At 41.2% G+C, this 23,398-nt stretch overlaps 2 protein-coding genes and 1 long non-coding RNA gene across 4 annotated transcripts; 2 read left to right on the top strand and 1 right to left on the bottom strand.

Moving 5' to 3' along the window:
• The first annotated feature begins 481 nt into the window (after nucleotides 1-481).
• gnas (GNAS complex locus) lies at nucleotides 482-16,929 on the top strand. The gene is made up of 12 exons (XM_088368445.1): nucleotides 482-2,097; nucleotides 4,010-4,082; nucleotides 5,276-5,330; nucleotides 6,062-6,181; nucleotides 9,584-9,681; nucleotides 10,999-11,053; nucleotides 11,177-11,250; nucleotides 11,931-11,989; nucleotides 12,088-12,208; nucleotides 12,936-13,066; nucleotides 13,988-14,055; nucleotides 14,922-16,929. The coding sequence occupies exons 1-12, from the start codon at nucleotides 1,959-1,961 to the stop codon at nucleotides 15,066-15,068; spliced, it is 1,140 nt and encodes a 379-aa protein (XP_088224571.1). The 5' UTR covers nucleotides 482-1,958; the 3' UTR covers nucleotides 15,069-16,929.
• LOC148402497 (uncharacterized) lies at nucleotides 15,944-19,024 on the bottom strand. The gene is made up of 2 exons (XR_015857053.1): nucleotides 16,353-19,024; nucleotides 15,944-16,054 (listed from the first exon to the last, which is right to left on the bottom strand). It is a non-coding gene; the product is annotated as an uncharacterized LOC148402497 (long non-coding RNA).
• Nucleotides 18,268-22,753, top strand: LOC148402496 (vesicle-associated membrane protein-associated protein B-like). Of its 2 annotated transcripts, none has more exons than XM_088368449.1 (6): nucleotides 18,268-18,630; nucleotides 19,256-19,408; nucleotides 20,136-20,239; nucleotides 20,509-20,589; nucleotides 20,850-20,981; nucleotides 21,808-22,753. In XM_088368449.1, the coding sequence occupies exons 1-6, from the start codon at nucleotides 18,573-18,575 to the stop codon at nucleotides 21,976-21,978; spliced, it is 699 nt and encodes a 232-aa protein (XP_088224575.1). In that variant the 5' UTR covers nucleotides 18,268-18,572; the 3' UTR covers nucleotides 21,979-22,753. The 2 variants fall into 2 exon arrangements, with proteins under 2 accessions (XP_088224575.1, XP_088224573.1); XM_088368447.1 differs by having other exon boundaries at nucleotides 18,270-18,630; nucleotides 20,799-20,981.
• The last annotated feature ends 645 nt before the right edge of the window (nucleotides 22,754-23,398 follow it).

The raw sequence follows: 23,398 nt of genomic DNA, 5'->3' as shown, positions 1-23,398 counted from the left end.
TCAATTTTATTTTAATAAGTGTAAGCGTTTGCACGAAATAAAATGTATTTGGGTCCAGATTGATTTTATTTCCTGCAACCACTTTGTAAAATTAAATGGAGTAAATGAAAAAAACAACAACATTTTTTCTGTGTAGTTACATGATGCATTAACAGTAGTTAATTCCCAGCACCACCCCTGATGAGCTCACATGGCACACAACTGTGCACACTGGTTAAAGACTCACTGATTCAAGCCATTAACTTCTGACCTTTATTTTAGTTTACTGAAGCTTTTGTCACCCGGAAGTAGGTGTGACGTCATGGCGAGACCACTGACGCCTGGTCACATGACCATGAAATCAAGCCCCTACCACTACGGCATCACTCTCTCTCTCTCTCTCTCTCTCTCTCTCTCTCTCTCTCTCTCTCTCTCTCTCTCTCTCTCTCTCTCTCTCTCTCTCTCTCTCTCTCTCTCTCTCTCTCTCTCTCCCCTTCCCAGGGTTCACTGAGCGCGGCGTGGCCCCACCCCGTATCTCCCAGACTCTTGCCTAGCCCTACCTCAATGTAGGCTCCTGTTCTCGGGAAAGGAGAGCAAGAGGAGAGGTGGAGGAATATAAAGAAAAAAGAATAAGCTCCAAGAAGAAACATTACTTCCCTTGCTTTGCGACTCCCACAAGCCTGGGCCGGCTGCGGAGCGACGACGGCGGCGGAAGAGGAGGAGGGCGGCCTAGGCGGCGCAAATGTGCTGCTTCGACTAGCTAGCTTGTGTGCTATATTTTTTTCTTTTTTGTTGCTTTCTGGCGAATGTTAACGCACACGCAGTGTGCTAACCTGTAGCTTTTTTCGACCGAGCTCGGAACTATGGGGGAGGAATATGCATGAATGTGTACGAGCGTGCGTGTGCGTGCACGTACAGGCCTCATGTAGGCTCCCCTAAGCCCAGTCTGACAGCCAGCTGCTTTTCACCCTAACAACAAACCTGGAGACATTTTGAGGCTGCCACCCTCCACCTCCACACACATACACACTTTACGCCTCCATTTTCTGCTCCGGATTATTTACGTGTTGGATTTGGATCCGAACCGGCCAAAAGTGTAACTGCGGGATCGTTTGTGATGTGAGGGGGTGATAACACCAGCCAGGGACACGCACGCTTGAGACCCCCGGAGGAGGGCCCCCTTCTTTGGAGGAGAAAACACAGCGATCCGAATAAGGAGGAGAACTCGTGGAGCTGTTTTCGGAACCGGCCCAGAAGACTGTTGCCCTCTGGCTCAGCTTGCTGCAGAGAACTGGTCCGGAAGCAATGAAAATATCACACATGTAGCTGTAGTTCGTTTACTTCCTACTGGTGGGGCCCCTTAACAACTAAAACACCGCCGTACAGAACCAATTGAACCTTTAAAAAAAAAATGCGTGTTTTGAAAGGAGGCTTGGGACCGAGCCGTGCGGTTGAGCGTTACACTCACGCCGATTTGCGCTGACTTTCGCGGGCAGCAGTGAGACGCAAGACCCGGGCTTTGGCTGATGTTCACCGGGATCCTCGTCTTCTGCTCCCTGATCCTCTTCTCCGAGATCAAGCGCCACTTTCGCCGTTGCTGTCATTTTTACAAGTCATCATTGACAATTGTCGAGACCGAAGTAACTGAGGAAAGAACAAGCAACGTAAAAGGAGAAAAGAATCCGGCCCTGTCTGTGGCGTTAGCAACACCAACTGCTTCGATTTTTGGACACGAAAACTCCCTCCACGGACTTAAATTTCAAATATTCTGGACCTGGACGGACAGACTACTACTACCCACTACCTTTTTTTTTTATTATTTTTATCGGGCCGTTGGAGGAAACTTCTCCGTATTTGAGCCTCTCCTGCCCTAACCCTCGGGTGAAACGTTGGCTCTAGATTGGTCCGCGTTAAAGCTCACCTTTTCGCTTACTTTCTCTCCTTGGACTCCCCATTCTTTTGCCTTTCCCTGCGGGAAGATGGGTTGTTTGGGCAACAGTAAGACTGAAGACCAGAGAAATGAGGAGAAGGCTCAGAGAGAAGCAAACAAAAAGATCGAGAAGCAGCTCCAAAAAGACAAACAAATCTACCGAGCAACACACAGACTATTGCTTTTAGGTAAGTAAATTGTTGCATGTTTTGGGAAAATTCGTGGCATTCCAAAAATGAAGCAAGCAGACTATTTTCCTGAGGGTGATCGGCTGGTAATCAGAATCATTTTGGAAGCAAAGGTGATGTAGTAACACTATTTATATGAGATGTTACTGTTCTGGCTGTACAGTAGCCCACTCATGTAATTTGACTGTCACCCACACAACTCATTGTAGAAGTGAACAGACTCAACATGTGGTTGTGTGTGTGTTTGAAGGTGGGCTGGGTCTCCACATTACATAACAGTTTCTTGACGGTCTCCCCTCCATTAACTCCTCCTCTTTCTTCCCCTGTTAAATTGCAGCTTCAAAGTTTTGCTCGACTTTTGTTCAAAAGTCTGAACATTTAATGAGACCATACCATGGCGGCTGCATATAGCACGAAAGACACACCCATATTTCTGTTGCGGAGGAAGTTGTGTCCATTTGAACAAAGCAGAAGGACTGGAGCCACATGAAAGCAACAATACCCTTAGCTGTCTAACATAACTGGCATTTTTCTCTTACATTTGTTTTGATTGCACCTCGCAGCAGAGTCATTGATAAACAGATTCAAACTCGTACAAAGAACAAAATGAACATCTTGTTCCTGAACTGGTGAGTTTCTGTTCTGTAGTGTTAGACATTTACTACAAGATGACAGAACAGATTAGAAACAGACGGGCAACAATGTGACGGTGATGCCATGGCATTGACACAAAGCATTTACTTGTGTTCAGTCGGAGTTTTCATCTCAACTGGATGGACCTTTGATCTCGTGATCGGTATTTTTGCTTGGCTGCCGTTTTGGAGGTTGAGGTCTGGTGGATAAGATAGGAAAAGCTTGCAGCTGAAAAACTACGGGATCCATGTTTGTTTTCTGTTGAACTGTAATCACATAATAGTGAGATGTGCTAAAAAGTTGACAATAATTGCATACATGTCCAATTTATATACAAAAGAGGCCCAGGGTTGAAAAAAAAAATCTGAATTCACACTGCACAAAACAAAATCAGATGTGTATCGCTTGTAGGTAAAGAAAGATCAGAATTTAGCTGCACTGTGAACATCGCCCAAGCAACAGAAAGCACCCTAGTTAAAACAAACCTCTCAAGTAGACTTGTTTAGTTGTCACACACGCTAATGATAATTGTAATTTTCAACAACTCTATGAGTGTACCAAAAGAATTAAGTGTGAGAGGAAGTTGTCTGGCAAATACTTGTGCAAGCTGGACAGTCAAGTAACAGACACCAGCGACTATTACAACACCGTCCAGATTAAGATTTAAAGGTTTCCTTGGAAAAAGAAAATGTTTTTATCTTGGTTATCTAAAGATCCGCAGAAGCATCCATGAGAAGTTGAGCTGCATCCTTGCAGATCAAGTCATACGGGCAGAATTATGTTACACACCACCGACATGGTATTTGTCAAGCCTCAGACATCCCGCAGACATATTTCCTGCTGCCAGTTGACAGTGGTCCTCCTCGGTCTTCTTTTGCGCAGCACAGGAAAGAACATTAAAGGTGGGAGAGAAAGGGGGGGGGGGACTTTTTGACATGAGGTCATCAGTTATATTTCAGAGCATGATGTTATCAGTTGAGTTGGAATGAGCAGCAGCTTGCTGAGCCACTGAAATGCCCGAGCGACAAACGGTTCCATGGTCTCATCATGTGCTTGGCCAGCACAAGTTCATCTCATGGTTGGAAAAAGTAGATTGCCAAGCTTTGTTGTAGTTGTCACTAGATGAGAACTCTTAACAATATTATTCAAATATGAAGAGTAGGTCACACATATAAGAAAGATGTGAACTTTTTGTTTGAGGCTGCTCAAATAATACAAAAATATTATGTCAAAATAGTTTGCCCGTCAACATTGAAGCCTTTTTTTTTTTTCTTCTTAGGAGCTGGCGAATCTGGAAAGAGCACAATTGTGAAACAGATGAGGATTCTCCATGTCAACGGCTTCAATGCAGAGTGAGTATGATGCAAGTGTACATGGGCTGAGCAGCCAGTTTGGTAATGTTGGTGTGTCCGTGGTGTCCCACAAACGTAACTCTTGGTTTTAGACAACATTGAACATGTGTAAAAGTAGTGGAGACATTTAAATATTCGAAAGAGGGTTTTGCTCTTTAGGTAACGCAGGTATGCACCATACAATATTTGGGTGAGTAGCGGAAGCATAGTAAAGGTGGAACAAATAATTGATTTGAAAATTAGACTATATTATTTGAAGGTCTTTAATTCAAAAGTGTTTGCACTGCACTATGAGTGAAGCCAACAAGACTTGAAATGGTCCCAAGATTCACAGACTAGATGTTGGAGTGGGCTAACGTTGTATCATCCTTCGGTGGCATACTACATAAGACCTCTGTTATGGAACGCCAAAATGCTATCTAGTGTCATGCTGGTGTGGTAACATGGAGGCTTTGATAACTTGCGGCCAAATGAAAAGTGCTGCCTTTGGAGTACAGCAGCGTTGAGCAATTTGCACAAAGGAGCTTCTGAATCCGCTGTGGCCACTTCAACGAGGGCAAAATCCTCGTTTGCAAGTTTGTAGTTTCAAATCTGCACCTGAGGCAGATGAGCGTATGACCCAGCGCATGACTCCTCAACACTGTGAGCTGTGTGTGCACGCCGGCCGGCCATGAATATACGAGACTGTGTGACTGTCTTTATTAAGACCCACAAAACGCATGGAGAAGCATCACTTACGGGCAGATATGTGATGTTGCTCGGATTAGCCGCTGGCTTTCACGGTCAGCACAGCTGATCCTTAGATATAGTTTTTGACATTTTTAATGTTGCTTTCTGTTTTGGGAATAGTTTCTCACAAGTGTATGTCTGGGTGAATAGATTTGTGTTCGTCAAAACTGATCTTTTGGTTGAGCCGTGTGCTTTGACGCACGCCCTCCATACTTTTAGTCACTCACATTCGAACTCACTTTGAGGTTTACTGTAACGCTCCCTTATTTGTTACGTTTTTGCTATCCTTAAAAAAAAAAGAACATATATTAATGTTGTCCTCTGAATAAGAATAATACAAAATAATCTGAAAGCTGGTTATTGAAAGATGTTGATGAAAACATTGGGTGCTAGAAGCGTTCTTGTTGCCACTGCCTATTTTACACACAATCACACATTAACTTCCACATTTGTGTCTGTTTCAGTGAGAAGAAACAAAAAATTCAGGATATCAAGAATAATATCAAAGAGGCCATTGAGGTAAGTGCTCATCAACAATACAATAAAAGTTTTATAAGAAGACTAAACCTATTTTAAGGAAGTAGCTGAAACATGTAAAGAAGGTAAAATCTTCCCTGTCTGACTAAAAGAACTGTTTAGAAATAGTCAACTTAAAGAGGACAGTAGGAACATTGACAAATAAAAAGACTAAAGCCGCTTTAGTATTGTATCAGCTCGCTTGTCCCCGGGCAACTGCTTTTCCATTACACTTTTTTCGGACCGTGCGCTCACACTGGATCCACTTTTCAGAAAATCCTTCGAGGTGGTTTCTGATATACTTGCTCTGACGTCACTGTTGTATAGTTGGATAACCTACATTGACGTTTCTTAAGGGATGCCGCAAGGAACTCTACTGCACACGTGACAGAGCAGCCCACAGGCTCTATCAAGTCATATTGGACATAAGAAATTGTAAATGTGGTTAGGTTTAGCTGTAAAATGCAATATATGTGGATGTTGTTTATTCTACGTTTTCACTTGAACTTACACACCATGCAAATTTTGTGTTTGAGACTCGCCACTTTGGAAACATTATGGCAGAACCCCACATGCTGCCACCGTGTTCAGTTGATCTGGGCTAAGTGAGGCTAGTACGGTGTGGCCTCCAGCTATCTGGAATCTCTAGTGGAAAAGGAGCTTCCTATATTCATTTAGTTGGGTCTTACACATTTAAATGTAACGTGGGTTGGCCTCTTGTGTGTTTATTACAGACAATAGTGACGGCTATGAGCACGCTGATGCCTCCGGTGCAGTTGGCTTGTCCGGACAACCAATTCCGCATTGAATACATCCTCAACCTCGTCAACCAGAAGGATTTTGAGTTTCCATGCGTGAGTATTAAACTACAGTATACTCACAATTATTTTTGTGATCAGGCCAAATATAGAATACTGCACAAATTAATAAAGTTGTCTACGGTTGTAAAATTCGATCCAAACTCACTTTTTGTCGTCATTGTAACTGATTAGTGTCGAATGGAAAAAGCCTGTACATGTGTGCTTTGAGTGTAAGCAGCTTTCCATAGGTTAGTGTCTCCAAAGCCCAGATAATAATCCCTTGACATGTCATAACAAACACAGACGTGATCATTGGATAATACCTGTGTGAGTTTCATTTCCTCATTAGGATTTACTCATTAGCTAATTGTCTAGGCCAAGAGACTGGTAATCAGGTGTCACTTATGGGACCTCCTCACTCCCGTCATATTGTTTTGTCATTTTTCTATTAGACAGAATTTTTTTTAATTTATATTTCACACTGTAATTTTTATGCTTGAACAAAAAATGCCAACAAGCACATTTTAAATGGTGAGAAAAGCAGCAACATTTTTATTCCAATTCTTCAGCTTTTAATTCTAGAACTTTGCGTCTGATATTTTTGCTATGTAGTTGGCTCAGCAATATCCTGTAACACAGTTTATCTGATTCCTTTTGGCTGTCACTTGTTGCTTTGTAAACTTTGTGAGGCCAGTTGGAAAAAAAGGTAGCTCACCTTTTTCACTTCAGTATCATCTGGTGGGGCACTGCTCCACTTCCCCTATTAAAAAAAAAAAAAATCCCATTTGCTTTCATAATTTTATGACCAACACAGTGTTTCTTTCCTTTTTGAGCTTCACTTCTTGAATTAACCATTGATGTTGGGAAAACATGCCCATCAATCGCGTCCTTGTGTGTGGGGAAAACATTTTTTCCCAATTTCCTGCTGATTATTATGATCAATGTGTGTACCTGACAAATTAGCATCACATCCTGTTTCATGTGAACTGGTCAGGTTTAATGCAGTATTTGTAATGGAACAAAGAGGAAAGTCAAAGTCAGCTTTATTGTCAATTTCTCCACATGCCAAAGACACACAAAGAAATTCTATTTCTTAAAGAGGATGTCACGCTAGGATAGAGTGGCTAGCGGAATGGAGTGAGTATTTTCTGTTGTTGCTGCAAGCACATGACATGATTATGAAAGAATTCTGTGTTAAACATGATGAGTTTGCCGTCATGGAGAGTTGTTCTTTAAAAAAGGGTTTTGGCCCATGCGTGTGACAATCCCTCAATACAAAGAAAGAAAATACCTGAACCAACAAAGTCATTACAACACAGAAGAGTGGAAGTCCACCATGTGCGATAGGTACCTAACTCGACCGTGGCATATTTCAGCAAGTAATGAATATTCACATAATTGTGATTATAATTTACAGAATTAACAGTTACAACCATCGATATATGGCAATCTATCATTCCAAAACACATTCATTGCAAATTGTTTGAAGGACAAATAATTTGAAATATAATAAACATGACAGTATCACTAAAATTGATTCCTCACCTAAACCCCATTTGTGATTTCCTGTGTTCTAATATAAAATGGGACCAAGAAAACAAATAAAGCTTTTTGAACCTATAGACAAATAAAGCACAACATTTTTGGGGATTAAATTAATGCATACTGTGCACAAATTAGAGCCTACTTTTCTGATATTTAGTGTGTTTCTTTTTTTTTTCTCCTTTGTTTAATAACTTTCTTTCAAAAGTAGGCAAGTGTAGTGAACAGAGATGGTTTGTTGTGCTCCAAAACATGCTACAGAAGATGCGTGAGGCCAAATGTGAAGTCAGTGCTGTGCTGTGTAACAGTTTGTGCGCAGAGTTGTCTTGAATTTTTTTTGATTCTACTCTGCCTCTATTTACATTTGACAGTCTTGTACACAGCCGTCACCCAGGCACAACGTTCTCACTGGTGGTGTCAACAAGCTAGTCAAGCACTCCGCTCCTAAGTCGCTTCACTTTTTTTTTTTTTGCTTAGTTTGAGTGAGCATGTTTGACAGTGGGTACCTCAATCGTTAAGTTGCAAATAGGCCAATTTGAATCAGGTAAACATCACAAAATTTTGTGGTGTTATTACACCAAGGGATCAAGGGATTAGTTAATTCCCATTACAAATTCAAAGTGTTTTTGTACTCATGCATTTCTAACGAAAAACTTTCCCTATGTAGCCAACACTGCCGTTAAGTGTGACATTGAAGGGAAAAAAAAATGCTGACGACTACTGGCACCAAAGCAACTAACTATTGGTACTGAAAAAGCTTGCACTGAAAAAAAAAAATGTAGCTGCAATTTATTTAGATTTTTTTATTTTATTATTTGTTTCAAATATTATTGTTAATCATTGTTTCATTACGTTTTTGCCGTTTTCAGAGTTCCTCTGTCTCTCGTTTATCTTTTTTTTTAATATACAGTACATGTCAATAGAGTTTTTTTCAACAGGGTTAGGTCGGGGAGTTTCTCCTCTGTAAATTTCAAACTTGGAAGCAACTTTACTGAGGTACAATCAACAGTAGATGACATCGATGCCCCATTTTAGATATCAGAGCAGTTTGAGTACACTTGGAGAACCGGCTGCATTTTGTTCAGCCTACCTTTTTTTCTACTGCTGATTATAAAAGGAAAAAAAGCAGCATCATGTGTTTCCTTTGAAAGAAGAGAGTCTGTTTTATTTAGTTGTTTGGTTATGTCTAATCATTGACCGCTGTGGGTCTTGAAAATGTAAAAATGCTCTAAAATGGCTGCCAGCTTGATACACTGGAAAAAGAATGTAAGGGATTCTCTTCATATCCTTTGTTTTGTAATGTAGTATTGTTTTGATGATTGGGGTGCAGTTAGGGCTGTCACAAACCAATCCTTTTAGAATCGCTTATCCTATCGATGATTTCTTCTGTTACGTGGGCAGTTGCCCGCGCACACCTGCTCTTTATTTATTTTGTACATATTTCCCACAATAATATCTCTCTACACTCACACTTGATCACTGCTTAGCGATATGTTAATAGCTGCGCTTTGGAGCAAGCTACTCTAAGTTAGCTCGCAAAGCATAAACTCGTATGCCACAAGTTTAACCGTGCACAATGATTTAGTGGAAGACGCTTTGCACTCACACAAGCGTCATTTGCCAAATGAATATAACGTGGTCTTTAAACAGTGTGTTCTAGCTGGCGATGGTAGGATACCTGACATTTGCTAATGACTTTAAGAAGAACAGAAAACAAACCGCGACACGCATGTTAGCTCCTGTCTCAAAACCAACCCAACTCCATTTAGCAGTAAAGAAGTCAGTACTGATTGGAGGACTGAGTCCATCTTGCACAAATGTCTGTGCCTTTGTCCCCATTTATTTTGCTCTTTAAAATCAGACTGTTTTTCTACGCAATTAGTAATGTTTTTTTGCTTTGCTTTACCTCTGCAGGAGTTTTACGACCATGCAAAAACACTGTGGCAGGACGAGGGCGTCAAGGTGTGCTTTGAGAGATCCAATGAGTACCAACTCATCGACTGTGCACAATAGTGAGTAACCCAACATTAAATATGACTTCTAATAGAAGTATTGCCACAGTTGTGTGATTACACATTTTTGAAATGTTGTGTATTTGTAATAACTTTAAGAAATAAGTTTTGAATTCATTTCCATTATATTTTATTAAACTGATAGAAATGTGAATTGCAAAGTTACAAAATGTGTGCAATAGAGTAAACAATGTATAACTACTGACCCCCCCCATAAAAATGCTTTACTAAAATAAATGGCAGCATTTCGTAGGAAAAGGTAGCTTCTGGTTTGTTTGTTCAACATAAATAAGAGCACAAAGTACAGCAATTAATTACAAATGTGTTTACTTAAGTACCAGTAACACCCCCGCCCCCCCCGAAAAAAGAACTTGACTTTAGGATAAATACTTGGCACAGAATTGCTTTGAACCAGATTTCCATTTGAAATTGCTTTCAAAAAGCAATTGCTACAAAAACTTAAACGATGTATCTCATAGTCAGAAATTATACCCATCCATAATATCAAGTGTAAAAATAACAAGTGGGCTTTTTTAACAGCAATTCGGCGCCCTCTCCAACAGATGGCGCCCTAGGCAAGCGCCTTTTTGGTCTATCCTGAGGACGGCCCTGGCCGCAAGCTTCAACACTTGGTGTTTGTTAAATGTAGACAAGAAGAGCACAATTCAACTATTCCTCCCTGTGGCATTCGTGATGGTACAGCCTACTTGTTCCATCCCTCCTTCTTTGCTGTCAGGTCCAGCACAAAAGCCAGAGCTTATCCTCCTCTTCCTCATCTGTCTGTCTGTCAGTCTGTCAGTCTTTCCCGGAGCCACTCCAGCCTCACCAGATTGGGAGCTGATAGACTATTAATAGCACCTGTGGTTGGGTCTCCATGGTAACGGTACCGGAGGCTGCGGCGCTGGCGAGCTATTTTTGAAATGTGCTCAGTAATGTCAGACAGACGCCACTATGGCTCTGGCTCTCTTTCTTTTGTACCATGTCATCACTCCACTTTGTCTTTTAACAACTTCTTCCACCACACGCACACACACACACGCTCCAAATAAGGTCCTCAAATCTCCATATCGTTAAGCTGTACATTGCGTTTCATTGTCAGCCAAACATTTAGCCGAAACCAGATTAAAATGGTTTGAATTTTAAAGGTATTTTTCATCTTTGAACCTTTCGGATAAAGTGAGGGAAGACTGACGTTATTGTTAAAATGCATGTTTGGGCTATTTTCATCTGAAATGTTTTGTTGACTGAATTTTCTGTGCATCCCAAGAAATGATTTCAACCATCTAATAGCTTTTCTGGTATTGTCTCTTTGCTCAGCTTCCTAGACAAAATTGACATCGTGAAGCAGAGCGACTACACTCCATCAGATCAGGTGGTTCTGCGCTCACCACTCACCTTTTGCCATGCTTCCTCTGACTTTTTCATAACTCTTACAAAAACAAAATCGGGGGAGTTCATCATCGATATCAACAACTTTTTTTCCCTTTGGTACCAGGATCTGCTGCGGTGCAGAGTGCTGACTTCAGGGATCTTTGAAACAAGGTTCCAAGTGGATAAAGTTAATTTCCAGTAAGTCAAGAACATAAAACCCATCATGGCTTAACAGTTTGCTGACTGAAATCATAAACAATAAGTAGTTAGAAAGTTGCTTCCAAATTGTCTAGTTTGAATATCAGAAAAGGATTGAAAAGAAAGTCTATTGTATACTACAGGATCCAGATGGGGCTTGCCTGACGTAAGCTAAAGCACATGCTCATAACAGCGCGGTCAGATCAAATCGAAGTAGAGCATGATGTTTAGCTTGAGCTCGTACAACTATTTACATAGAGTGCCGCAAACCATTCGGGGAATTAGCACGATTCCCGGAATGCAATGTGTCATGCCATGTTGAACTTTTGGCTCAATAAGGACATTCATCCTTATCATTCATGTGTTACCTGTCGTTCGTATCGTGCAATAACCGCCGTTTATTACTCCCTGAAGACATACAGATTAATAGCCATTTGACTTGCCGTTCATTTCTCAGGCTTTCACATTTACGCATATTCCCCTGCTGGCCTTTTTGCAGTCTCACAAACGTGTCCCAATAGAAATAAACACTTCAACTGAAACACCGTAGTTAGATGTCAGATTCATTCATGTAATCACGACTTGCTGAATGAAGTCGATTTTAACACCGTTTGGCCAGCCCAGAGTTGCCACGTGGTATCAGTAGTTCTCATCTCTGAACCATCTCTTTTGATTGACAGCATGTTTGATGTTGGTGGTCAACGAGATGAGCGCCGGAAATGGATCCAGTGCTTTAATGGTAGCGTGTGAACATCATCTATTGCCGCTTGATTCGTTCGCCACAGAGTTTCTGCGGAGTTTGTAACTCTTTCTTTTTTCGTTCCTCTCTACCGGCAGACGTGACGGCCATCATCTTCGTGGTGGCCAGTAGCAGTTACAACATGGTAATCAGAGAGGACAATCACACCAACCGTTTACAGGAGGCTCTCAACCTCTTCAAGAACATCTGGAACAACAGGTGAAGTGGGGTGAAAAGTTGATAAAAGGGCCGATCATTTTGACCTTCTAAAGAAAGGGGTGTCAAACTCATTTTGGTTGCCGGCCGCATCGTAGTCATAATTTCCTTCTGAGGGCCATTATGACTGTCAACCCAAATGAATGTATGAACATCTCATTAAATATAGTATAGGCTGCACAACAAACTGATAAATAACTCGTTTGGAAACCAGAGACTAGTAAAAACTGTTCAATATTTTAAAAAGATGAATGGTAGTAAAAATTGCTAGTAACGCCTCTCTATATTAAACATAAAGGCACTTGGCAATTCTTGTATTGACACAAAGTTGATGCACAATTTGTCTTCCCGGGCCAAATATAATTACACTGCTGGCCAAATTTGGCCCGTGTGCCAGAGTTTGACACCCTTTTCTAAAGGGTTTAGAAATGCTTTTGGAATGCTCCTGAGCTACTTTCAAAAGTCACTTTCCCATCTGGGTTGTGAAGCATCCTGCTTTTTCTCTTCACCCCTTACATAATCATATACATGAGGGTTCCCTAGCAACAAATGCTGCACAACAGCGTCAAAAGTCCATCACGTCATTTACATATTTACAACATCCGGTGATCTTCAAACTCACTACACATTAGTTGGCGACTACAAAGTTCTCAATGCAGTTTTTGTTATGGCTTTCCTCCAGTAAATGCTTGTGCCTGGTTTGATGGCTCATTTTTCTTGTACTCCTCAGGTGGCTGCGAACCATTTCTGTCATCTTGTTCCTAAATAAACAGGACCTCCTTGCGGAGAAAGTGCTGGCAGGGAAGTCCAAAATTGAGGAATACTTTCCGGAATTTGCTCGCTACACTACACCTGATGATGGTGAGCAGTTCTTGGACAGACCTTCTCACTAGACACCATCACATAAACTGTTAACGTACAGGATATATAGCATAGCATAGCATCGAGAGTTTGTTGTTCTATATAAGAGAATCAGAGCGGTAAACAGCCAAATACTTTAAAGACAACTGAGCTGTTCCCCCTCTCATTGTTGCACACACATGGACAACATTTTTGGTACCCTAATGTTTATGAAAGAAAAGCCCACAGTGGTCACAGAAATGATATGAATCTGGCAAAAGTAATAATGAAAAAGATATCAAAATTGGCCATTGAAAATCAGACATTGCTTTTGAAGATATTTAAGAAAAGAAAAAAAACTTAATGCAACAGGCTTGGTCAAAAATGGTAGCACCCTTGCCAAGATGCATTTTGGCAATAAACTTACAATTTCTTTGGGAGGTTGACCTGGACTCGTGTTAATATTAATATTTTCCATCTCGTCAGTTTGTCCTCAATTTCTCCCTTGTGTCCACATCCAGTGAGGTTTGCTGCAGTCAAGACCATTTAATCCACTGTTTAGCTCCTTCATTGAAACCAGGGTTGCCCAAATCATTTCTTTCAAGGGGCCACCTACAGGAAGAAAATGGAGGCAAAAGCCACATCTTCAATTTTTTTTTTCTTTCATCTGTTTAACACGCTAAACCAATCCATCGGTGCAGGTAAAGCTATGCAAATCTATAAATGCTGTTATTTATGCTGTATACTTTTATAAAAAGATAGGTTATAGTGCATAAAGGATTTCTATTTTAATGAGTGGAGTGGCCAGGGGTCCTGTGTCCCACTTGAAAGAGATCACCTATGCACTGAGCAGCAGCAGAACTTTTAGTCCCAACAGTTTTTTTACCCCCCCATCTAAGCTGGTGTCTTTATCCACCTCTGTGGCCCTTTATACTCTTGCAGCGACACCCGAACCTGCAGAAGATCCCCGTGTCACAAGGGCGAAGTACTTCATAAGAGATGAATTCTTGGTGAGTGCAAATGTTTCATCTTATTTATTGAGCCACTTATTTTTCATTGGTGTCACAGCACCCCCCAAAAAAACTCATTTTTGCACACTCTTATTCTTTAGATTTCACTTTAAAATAGAGCAAAATGTCTAGCACAATCCATTTTGACGCACTGGTCTACACTTTTCCAAGGGCCAAACTGTCATCATCATAAAACCTTGTTTTCTTCTCCCAGCATTCTGATGCCTATGATAGTGAACGCATTCAACTTTGAGCCATTCCACTGTAAACATACTTATTGTACTTATTCTTTTTTTCCTCAAAAAATTATGGAATTCAATGTAAATCTATGTTACCATTAACAGTTTTATAGGTGAAGCAGTAGGAGGCAAAATACTGCTTGGTAGTAACCAAAAGAGAGCGCTGTGGATTCAGTTTCTGCGACTCAGCAGTAGCATCCATCCAGACTTGGATCTACTATGATTTTGTCGTCAGACATCTTGAACAAACAAAACACAGAATCTGCTCTGACATGTAAAAGGGTGGCGCAAAAATACAAAATAGGTGCATCTTAAAATAATTACTAAATATCATTGGAATAGGCTTCAGCATGCCCGCAACCCTCGTGGGGATAAGTGGTACAAAATTGAAAACTGAATTTGTTTCAGTTTAGTTAAAAAAAAACCAAAGAGATTCCTCTGTGAACCTGGTTGTGGTCTGCATAGTACAATTAAACAATTGCACGACAAAAGAAGCTTATTGAATGAACCAATATTTTTTTGCCTGGTAGTTGACAAGCGCTAAAATGGCCAACCCCAGAGATGGCTAGAATTCAGCAAATTCAAAGAAATACTAAATACCAAGATTATGTCACTTGTTCCTTCCAGAGGATCAGCACTGCCAGCGGCGACGGGAGGCACTACTGCTACCCCCACTTCACCTGCGCCGTCGACACGGAAAACATCCGCCGCGTCTTCAACGACTGTCGAGACATCATCCAGAGGATGCACCTGCGGCAGTACGAGCTCTTGTGATGGGACGGCAAAAAAAAAAAAAACGTAAAGGAAAAAGCAAATCAAAAACAGAACAAACTTGGGAACACCCTGAGTCTTTGAACTCTTCCACAGACATGCCAAAAAGACACTTCACACAGTACACGATGCCAACTTCCCCTTGCTGCTAACTCCGAGTCTGGGGGGGCGTGGCCTAAAGCCAACATTAACTTTGGCCACTTTCCTCCTCTTTCATGCAGTCTGGACTGGAATTCACTTTACATTTGCAGCCACGTGGACTGCTGCTACTTTGATGGAATGAGCAAACTGTAACAGATCTCATCTACTACACAGAAATAAGTGTCATGCTCAGGATTTTGGATCAAACCGTACATGTGAGCATGAGGACGCGCGCGCGCGCACACACACACACACACACACACACACACACACACACACACACACACACACACTGCAGTCCTTCCTCTCACATATGCATATCGCGATATTCAAAAGTAACATCAAATCTGCATTTACTGAGTTGCAAAAGAAATCCAGAAACTGTTATGCAGAGTGGCCTCCCACTTTTATTTTGATTTTTTTTTTTCTCCAACCCATTGGAGTCAAGTTGCAGGGTTGACAAGTTTAAAAGCAAAGAAAGAGGTGTGTTCTTTGTCTTGTCCGCAAATGGGACAGGTGTCTCCCTTTGGCCCCCTGCTGGAATTTGAAATCAACACAAGGACAATGGAACGGAGGAACCATCCCTCCTCCACTTGACTATAAAAATGATACATCGTACGTTTGAGTTGAAGACTTCTATGGGACTTAGCAAACGGGGAAAAAAAGTATCCAATACAGTATCTAAGTTAAAGAAAAATATCTTTTGCCAACACAACTGTTTGTTTGTTTTTTCTTACTTTTGGGGGTCTGTGTGGACTTGTGTGCCATTGTGCCCTGCGTGGTCTTTTTCTCTCATTTTCTCCTCCTTCCTCAAACCACCGCTTTTTCTCTTCCGACTTACATCTGCACTAGAGAGGAAAAAAAAAAGACAAGAATAATTCTAAAATGTAAAGGGAGGAAGAAAATGGCAAAAACAAACAGGACACTTTATCTCCCTGAAATCTCCCTCCCCCCGTCTCTGTCTATTTTACTTTACTGCTGAACTATTATTCTTGTACAGACTGTAAAATGTATTATTTTGTACAACTTTATTGAGGAAAAAAATAACTTTTAGAAGATCCCTGTGCCTTGATCACGACAGTACGTGTATAATGAGCTAAAGTGGGTGTCATACTGCGCTGTATAGCTTGGCCAATTAATACCAACCCCTTCGCTTCACCACTTCCTTCCTTTTCGTTATCTTCATCCTCCAGGCTGTCTCGCGCTCTCCTTTGGGGACCTGAGGGACAAACATTTGTAGCTTTTTGTAGGCTCATTTCTCCTCCTCATTTTTCCCCCTTTATGATTTAAAGCTCTCTTTTTGGATCCATACCCCTCCTCACCCGAAAGAATGAATAATAAAATGTATATGGGTTTTAAAATCAAAAGTATTTTATTAGGAATCATATGGCAAACTGTACACTCAACAGTGTCCATCTTGCTTCTAAGTTAAATCCTTTCAACGGAGGTTCTTTTGTTTTCTCGCATACATTTTGGAAAGTTTAAAAGGGAAAATGATCAGATTCAAAACATTGCCTTGTTTTTACACGAGTCATGTTTTTCCTACCAACATATCTCCTAAGAAAACAACCAAAAATAATTGTCATTTTATTTGTGGAGAAAGGGGGGGCAATGGGTCCTTCTTCCCTAGCGTGCACATCAGTCATCTCTCATATGTATGCATCATTTATGCGTCTTCTGAATCGGAGCTCTTAAGAAATAAAGATTCTTTTGGGGGGGTGAAGACAGCGCCAGGCCCGTCCTTACACATGCAACAACACAACACTTGAGACGCAAGCTGCGTGTTGCTACTCCCTTAAATTGCTGGAGAATGTGGAATTTCCTGCTATGTTAGTCTTTCCTCATCTGATCTGCATTAGTTCTTCAAAGGGCTCAGCATGAAGTGTCCTCAAATGACTTTCTCACAGGTGCACCATTGATCTGAAGTACATAGTCTGGACACTGGAAATTAAAATTGTCTATCAAGCATACTTTGTTGCCTTTGCCAGTCCTGGGCAGTAAAATCTACTTTTGTAATGATACAGTAAAACTGCTAAGGTCAAACACATTTGAGAGTACCAGTTGGCCTTAGTCATTTGCAATTAGAATTCATCTTACCTGTCTCCATCATGAGAACAAGCCTTATAAAAATATTCCATCCTTTACTGAGCCAAGGCCTGCATTTTACATTAGAAAAATGTCATGGCAAAACATCAAAATAAAAATATCACACATCCAATCAACAAATTTGCTCTATCATCCCTAATAATGTTACTATTAATAATGTTTTAATTTAAAAAACCATTTAAAATTAATCATTATGAAACCAACCGAAATCAATATAAATAACAGTTTCTTGAAATCTGCCGATGGTCACATTTTCAAATGATTGCTTACACAACATTCCTAGAAACTCACAGTATCTCATCACTGGTAAGATATTTTTAGAACAGGTTTACTGGCTACTCATTTAGTCCTTGAGGGCTACATGGGGTCCATGGGCACCACATTGGTGATCCCCGTAAAATGTATTTATTTGAATTGGGACAATGCACATTAAATTTTTGACAATCGAGTTTAGAGTAACTCATTTTACCCACATTTTAATTATTGATTCTACAAAATTACAATAAAATAACAAATGTAAGGTGGCACTGATTATCACGTCCACCTCAGTTCAGAGGATGCGGGTCCGATTCCACCTCCGGCCCTCCCTGTGTGGAGTTTGCATGTTCTTCCCTGCAATTGGCTGGCAACCGGTTCAGGGTGTCCCCCGCCGACTACCCGATGACTGCTGGGTTATGTTCCAGCACACCCGCGACCCGCGTGGGGACAAGCGGTACAGAAAGTAGATGAATGAAAAAAGTATTTTTCATTACTTTCAATGGACCGATACATAATTGGTACAGTAGGTATCACATTGATGAAATAAATGATTTTTTGTTTTATGTTCTATTAATATGTATATTTTATATTTTAATAAGTACTTTATGTGTTTTATACACATTTATATATAACTATATGTATATGCATTCGCTCCCTTATATGCAAAGTAGTAACAATATTCAAGGTCCCGCCCCTTCGCCAAGTCCACCTTCTTGTCTTCGTCGTCTCTCCTTTCGCTGCTACGCTAGCATACTTAGCAAATTAGCTTCCAGCAGCTGTCGGTAGCAATCAGTCAGTGAGTCAGGCGAGCAGTTTACCCGGTGCCCCTTTCACATTATATCCGTAGTCGTAGTCGCAGTCCGCCCCCTTCTCGCCTCGCAGGAAGCCGCGTACGTCAGTATTTTTCGTTCCGGAGCCAACCAGCTGCAACCTCGCCTCTCCCTGCTACCTGTGATCCAGATCGTTGCCTTCGCCGCCCCGACAAGGAAGAAGCTCTGGGTCATGGCCAGACCAGAACAAGTCCTGGTGCTGGAGCCGCAACACGAGCTGAAATTTCGAGGTAACGCCACCAGGGCAGGGCCGGTAACGCCTCGGTGGCTACACGCTCAACTGGTTCGACACCGCCCCTGCGTTGCCTTTTCATGTCTGATCGTCATGTTTATTAAGGTTATTTGTCAGGCAAGTTGCACATTATTAGTGTGCACGGTGTATTTTAATGATGAAATAGCAAAGGTGCGCTTGCGTTAACAAGGTAGCAGCTTAGAATCCTTCTTAGCTAGCTTGACTGCTAGCTAGCTGTCATTGCAGCGTCAGAGCAGGCCCGCCGTTGATCACATTCATTGACTCACTAGTAGGCTCAGTCTTTATAATTCTTTAAACGCCGCGATTTCACGCTTTTTGACGTCTGTTTTCTGTTAACATGCTAACACCTAGCAGTCAGCTTAGAATGTTTAAAGTACTCTCTACAGTGCTGAGCTTTTAATTATTTAGTTACGTACACATTGTTGCAATCTACCTAATGTGAGGTTTGCTCTAAATTTTCTTAGATTCTTGAAAACTCACTAAGGTGATGGTGGTGGGAAGCTGTTGAATGATATACGGAGCACTTTTTGGTTGTAATATTGATGTACAGATAATGTGATTTGTCTATATAGTATGTCTAATGTATGTGTTTTCATCCCCAGGACCGTTCACAGATGTCGTCACTGCCACACTGAAGCTCACCAACCCCACAGATAGAAATGTGTGTTTCAAAGTCAAGACAACCGCACCTCGTCGTTACTGTGTTCGCCCAAACAGCGGCATCATCGACGCCGGGACCTCCATCAATGTTTCTGGTCAGATGTCGTTCTGGCTATATCGCCAATCCGATAGCTATGTTTGAATATCTCTTGTTACTGTGATGTGTGACTTTAAAGCAGAACCAACCCTGTGAGAGATTGATTTTCCATGCATCAAAGTCATAATATTTGTATCCACATGACATCTACTGGCATGGCAAAGAAACACTAGACAATCGTACAGGTGCATCTCAGTAAATTAAGATATGGTAAAAGGTTTATTCATTCGTTCATTCATCTTCTGAACTATTTATCCCCACGAGGGTCGTGGGCGTGCTGGAGCCTATCCCAGCAGTCTTTGAGGCGGTAAGCAGGGTACACCCCAAACCGGTTGCCAGCCAATCGCAGGGCACATCGAGACAAACAACATTTCACACTCACGCCCATGGACAATTTTGAGTGTTCAATTGGCCTACCATGCATGTCTGGAATGTGGGAGGAAACCGGAGGCAAAAATATTGGTCATGCTGCAAATTTCATGGACTTAAATCCATTTGATGTACAGTACTTATCACTGTATATTGAAATAATTGAATATTTGTGGTTTATTTCTAATATCAGGCAATGGAGAGGAAAAGCGGTTAGCATGACCGCCTCACTGTTCTTAGGTTCACAATTCAAAGCTGTGCCCCGTTCTTACTGTCTGGAGTTTGCACATTCTTATTCCAATGATGATTATTTAATTGTATGAGAAAATAAAATTCATATTCCGTGCCCTATACAGTTATGCTGCAGCCTTTTGACTATGACCCCAATGAGAAGAGTAAGCACAAATTCATGGTGCTCTCCATGCTGGCTCCCTACGACATGACTGACATGGAGAGTGTTGTGAGTATCAATATTTAACCTTCATTCAATTCAACTGACCAGTTTCATTGGATTTCTCAGACAGCCATACAAGTTAATACAATAGAAACACTAAGGTCGAGCACAATCCGTTCTGGGACGCTGGTTAAATATTGATTTATTTATTTTTTCCAGTGAGTTCTCATTTCTGTGTGAAATACATCAAGTTAAACAATATTCTGAAGGATGTTAACTAATCAGTCATGAGTTGTATCTTAGCTCTTTTTTTTTTTCTTTGATGACATTCACAGTGGAAGGAGGCCAAGCCCGAGGAACTGATGGATTCAAAGTTGAGATGTGCCTTCGAGATGCCTCTTGAAAATGACAAAGCGGTAAGCGTCTTCTGGTCTCACATTTTCACCTTCTCACCAACATTTTGATGTACGGCAAGCACTTTGAGCAGTTCACGTCGACACCATGAGCAAATTCATCACTGTCTCAGCATTATAATTTTTTTATTTTGATTTTGATCACTCTGTACACCTCCCCCACCTTCTGTCCCTCTCGCTCTCTTGCTCTCTCGCTCTCGCGCTCTCTGCAGCGTGAGCCTGAAAGCTACCACACTGTGCATTCCTCTACCTCTTCTGTTAAGTCGGAGTACGTCTCCCCGCCAAAGTCATCCAGCGCCTCGCTGGACGACGGAGAGGTGAAGAAGATTATGGAGGAGTACAAGCGGCTGCAGGCAGACGTGCAGAGACTACGAGAAGAGAACAAACAGATCAGGGTGAGGCCATGCTTGCCTATTTGTTGCAGAGCTCCGACAAAACTGACACACGATTAGCAGTGTACATCTTACACCAGGATCCCAGTTGAGAAAAATTAGACCCTCTCAACGAGCGAATTTAACGGTCAAACTATGAGAATGTTATCTCAGTAGCGAATAGTGGCTTATCAAAGTTAGGTTTGCATTTCACAGCAATTTTACTCTGTGTGGACTTTGCTTTCATTTCAATGTTCTTGGTTCTGACATGAGGCAGGCGGACCTTTGTATACCTCATGAGAGATATGTATAACTACATTCTTACTGACGACATGTGCATTTAGAGCTTCTCCCAAAAAGCAAAGTTCACTATTCGCTCGTTTGCCTATTCTAATTTTTTAATCTATGCTCTGTCACTCTGATCAACTATTTATTGCTCTTTGTAAAATGCTCTAAATGTCACAAGATTGTGTCAAATCTTAAAACAAATTGGTCTTAAGGAAGTATATTGATGGGATAATTTCAACTGAGGCATTTGTTCAAAGAAGCCTGTCGATGAATATGAAATGTCTGTGCTGCGCGTTTATTTTTTCCAAAATCAAGGCATGAATTCAAAATTATGTCAGTGTTTTGGGGGTCGTAGTACAGGGTATATTTAAGTGTTTGAGGTAGAGCAAACTATTTTGAAGGAGTTAAGAAAATATTATGCTGAAAGGCTCGGTCCCCAGAGGCATTACTGTATTGTAATGTTTCTCAGAGCTCTCTGGTGCCAATAGAATTCCACGACCGTTGTATTTACTTTTTTCATAACCGTTTTGATTTGTGTGTGTGCACTGCCTCTTCATGGCAGGAGAACGATGGGCTGCGGAAGCGAAAATTGACGGGGCTTGCGGCCGACTCTCCCTCATCCTCCGTCATGGCGTCCTTGGCCACGAGAGACGAAGGCCTGAGCACCCGTGTGCTGGCTCTGTGCATCCTCTTCTTCGTCATCGGGGTCATCATCGGCAAGCTGGCCCTGTAGACGCACAGACAGACAACACGGTGATGGACGAATGGACAGACAGACGGATGGCTGGTGGCATGGACGGACACGTGTCATTGACGGCAACATGAGGAAGTCTTCTTGGCTTTACATTTTCTCTTGTTCTTATTGTTAACCCTCAAGGCAATATTGTTCTGGCTCGTCATGGCAGAGCGAAAAAGAAACCTTTGAATGTGTTCTGAGAAAACAAAGAAGCTAAACCTTGACTTTTCTGTCTTTCTTTTTTTTTTCTGTGTGTGAAATGATCACCTTCAACTCCAGTGACTCCGTCCATGGCTCTCTATCCTTACGAGCTTGCACGGGTAACAATTAGTGGTGATGTGGCTCAAGGCTTCCATTGATTCCCGACTGATGACACTTAAAACCAACACATTCTCTTATTACTGATAATACACACAGAGATTGAACACTAGTGAAGTGAGCATTTATATTCTGGACTTCCAACTTTGTGTGTGTCGGTTTCTGTATGTGTGTGTTTGTGTATTGCGAGTGAGAGGATGGATGCTTGCAAAAGAAGAGCACATGTCAGATATCCTGTTATAAGTTATTGGGGGTTTTGTTCAGTATCAGCTATCAGAACCATTAAGAGAATATCTTCTAGTCATATGATTAAAAAATGTATTCGGTTTTCCCAGACTGCACTTTGCCAGCAATGGCCCTCCACTTGTGTGCGGAAAGAGTGTAGCCGCCAACTCATTAAACTTCATGCAAAACCAATGTGGACGTTTTCAATAAACACTTGTATGCAACAACAGTTCAAGTTGTCACTGCTTTGTATTTGGCCACCTCTGCCTGCTTCTGAGTCTTGAGTGTTTCTACAATTTGAATTTGAAATTAATTTGTATTTTATGTGAATATATATGTGTACACACAATTGCAAGAAAGATTATGTGAACCCAGTTGCAAAAAGGTCATCTGAAACTAGTATCACACAAATAACAGTTTTTGTATTTTTATTTACTACACAATAAAACCCCTAGGCTAATAATTTTAACCACACAGGCACAGCTAAGTCTTTTTTTATTTAATGCAGTCGGTAAACAATGCCAGGCCCGGGACTGCCAGAATGCCATTAAAGGTCCTAAGTAAGACTGTGCTTTTGTCAAAATACTGATAAAAATAAATAGCATAAAAAGTAATCTATTGAGGGATTTTACTGTAAAAAGTAGGAACGTTCTCAAAATGTTTTGAATGATCCACACTGCTCCTATTTGGAATGAAAAAGTCGGGGGGAAAAAAAATCTGAACTACGGCAAAAGTCGCAGTTTTAGAATAAAAGTTTGAATGGTTTGAATCGGTGGCAAAGGCAAAAAAAGGAACGAAATAATGCAACTATTTTTAGTGTAATGTCTTTAGAATTCACACAATTAACATCCGTCCAGAAAAAAAAAGACATTGT

Source organism: Syngnathus floridae, chromosome 2 (genome assembly GCF_059516105.1).
Source record: "Syngnathus floridae isolate MCC-2025c chromosome 2, RoL_Sflo_1.0, whole genome shotgun sequence".
In the NCBI taxonomy this organism is placed as follows: domain Eukaryota; kingdom Metazoa; phylum Chordata; class Actinopteri; order Syngnathiformes; family Syngnathidae; genus Syngnathus; species Syngnathus floridae.
The sequence above is the reverse complement of the archived record's forward strand: the minus strand, read 5'-3'. Positions and strand labels throughout refer to the sequence as shown.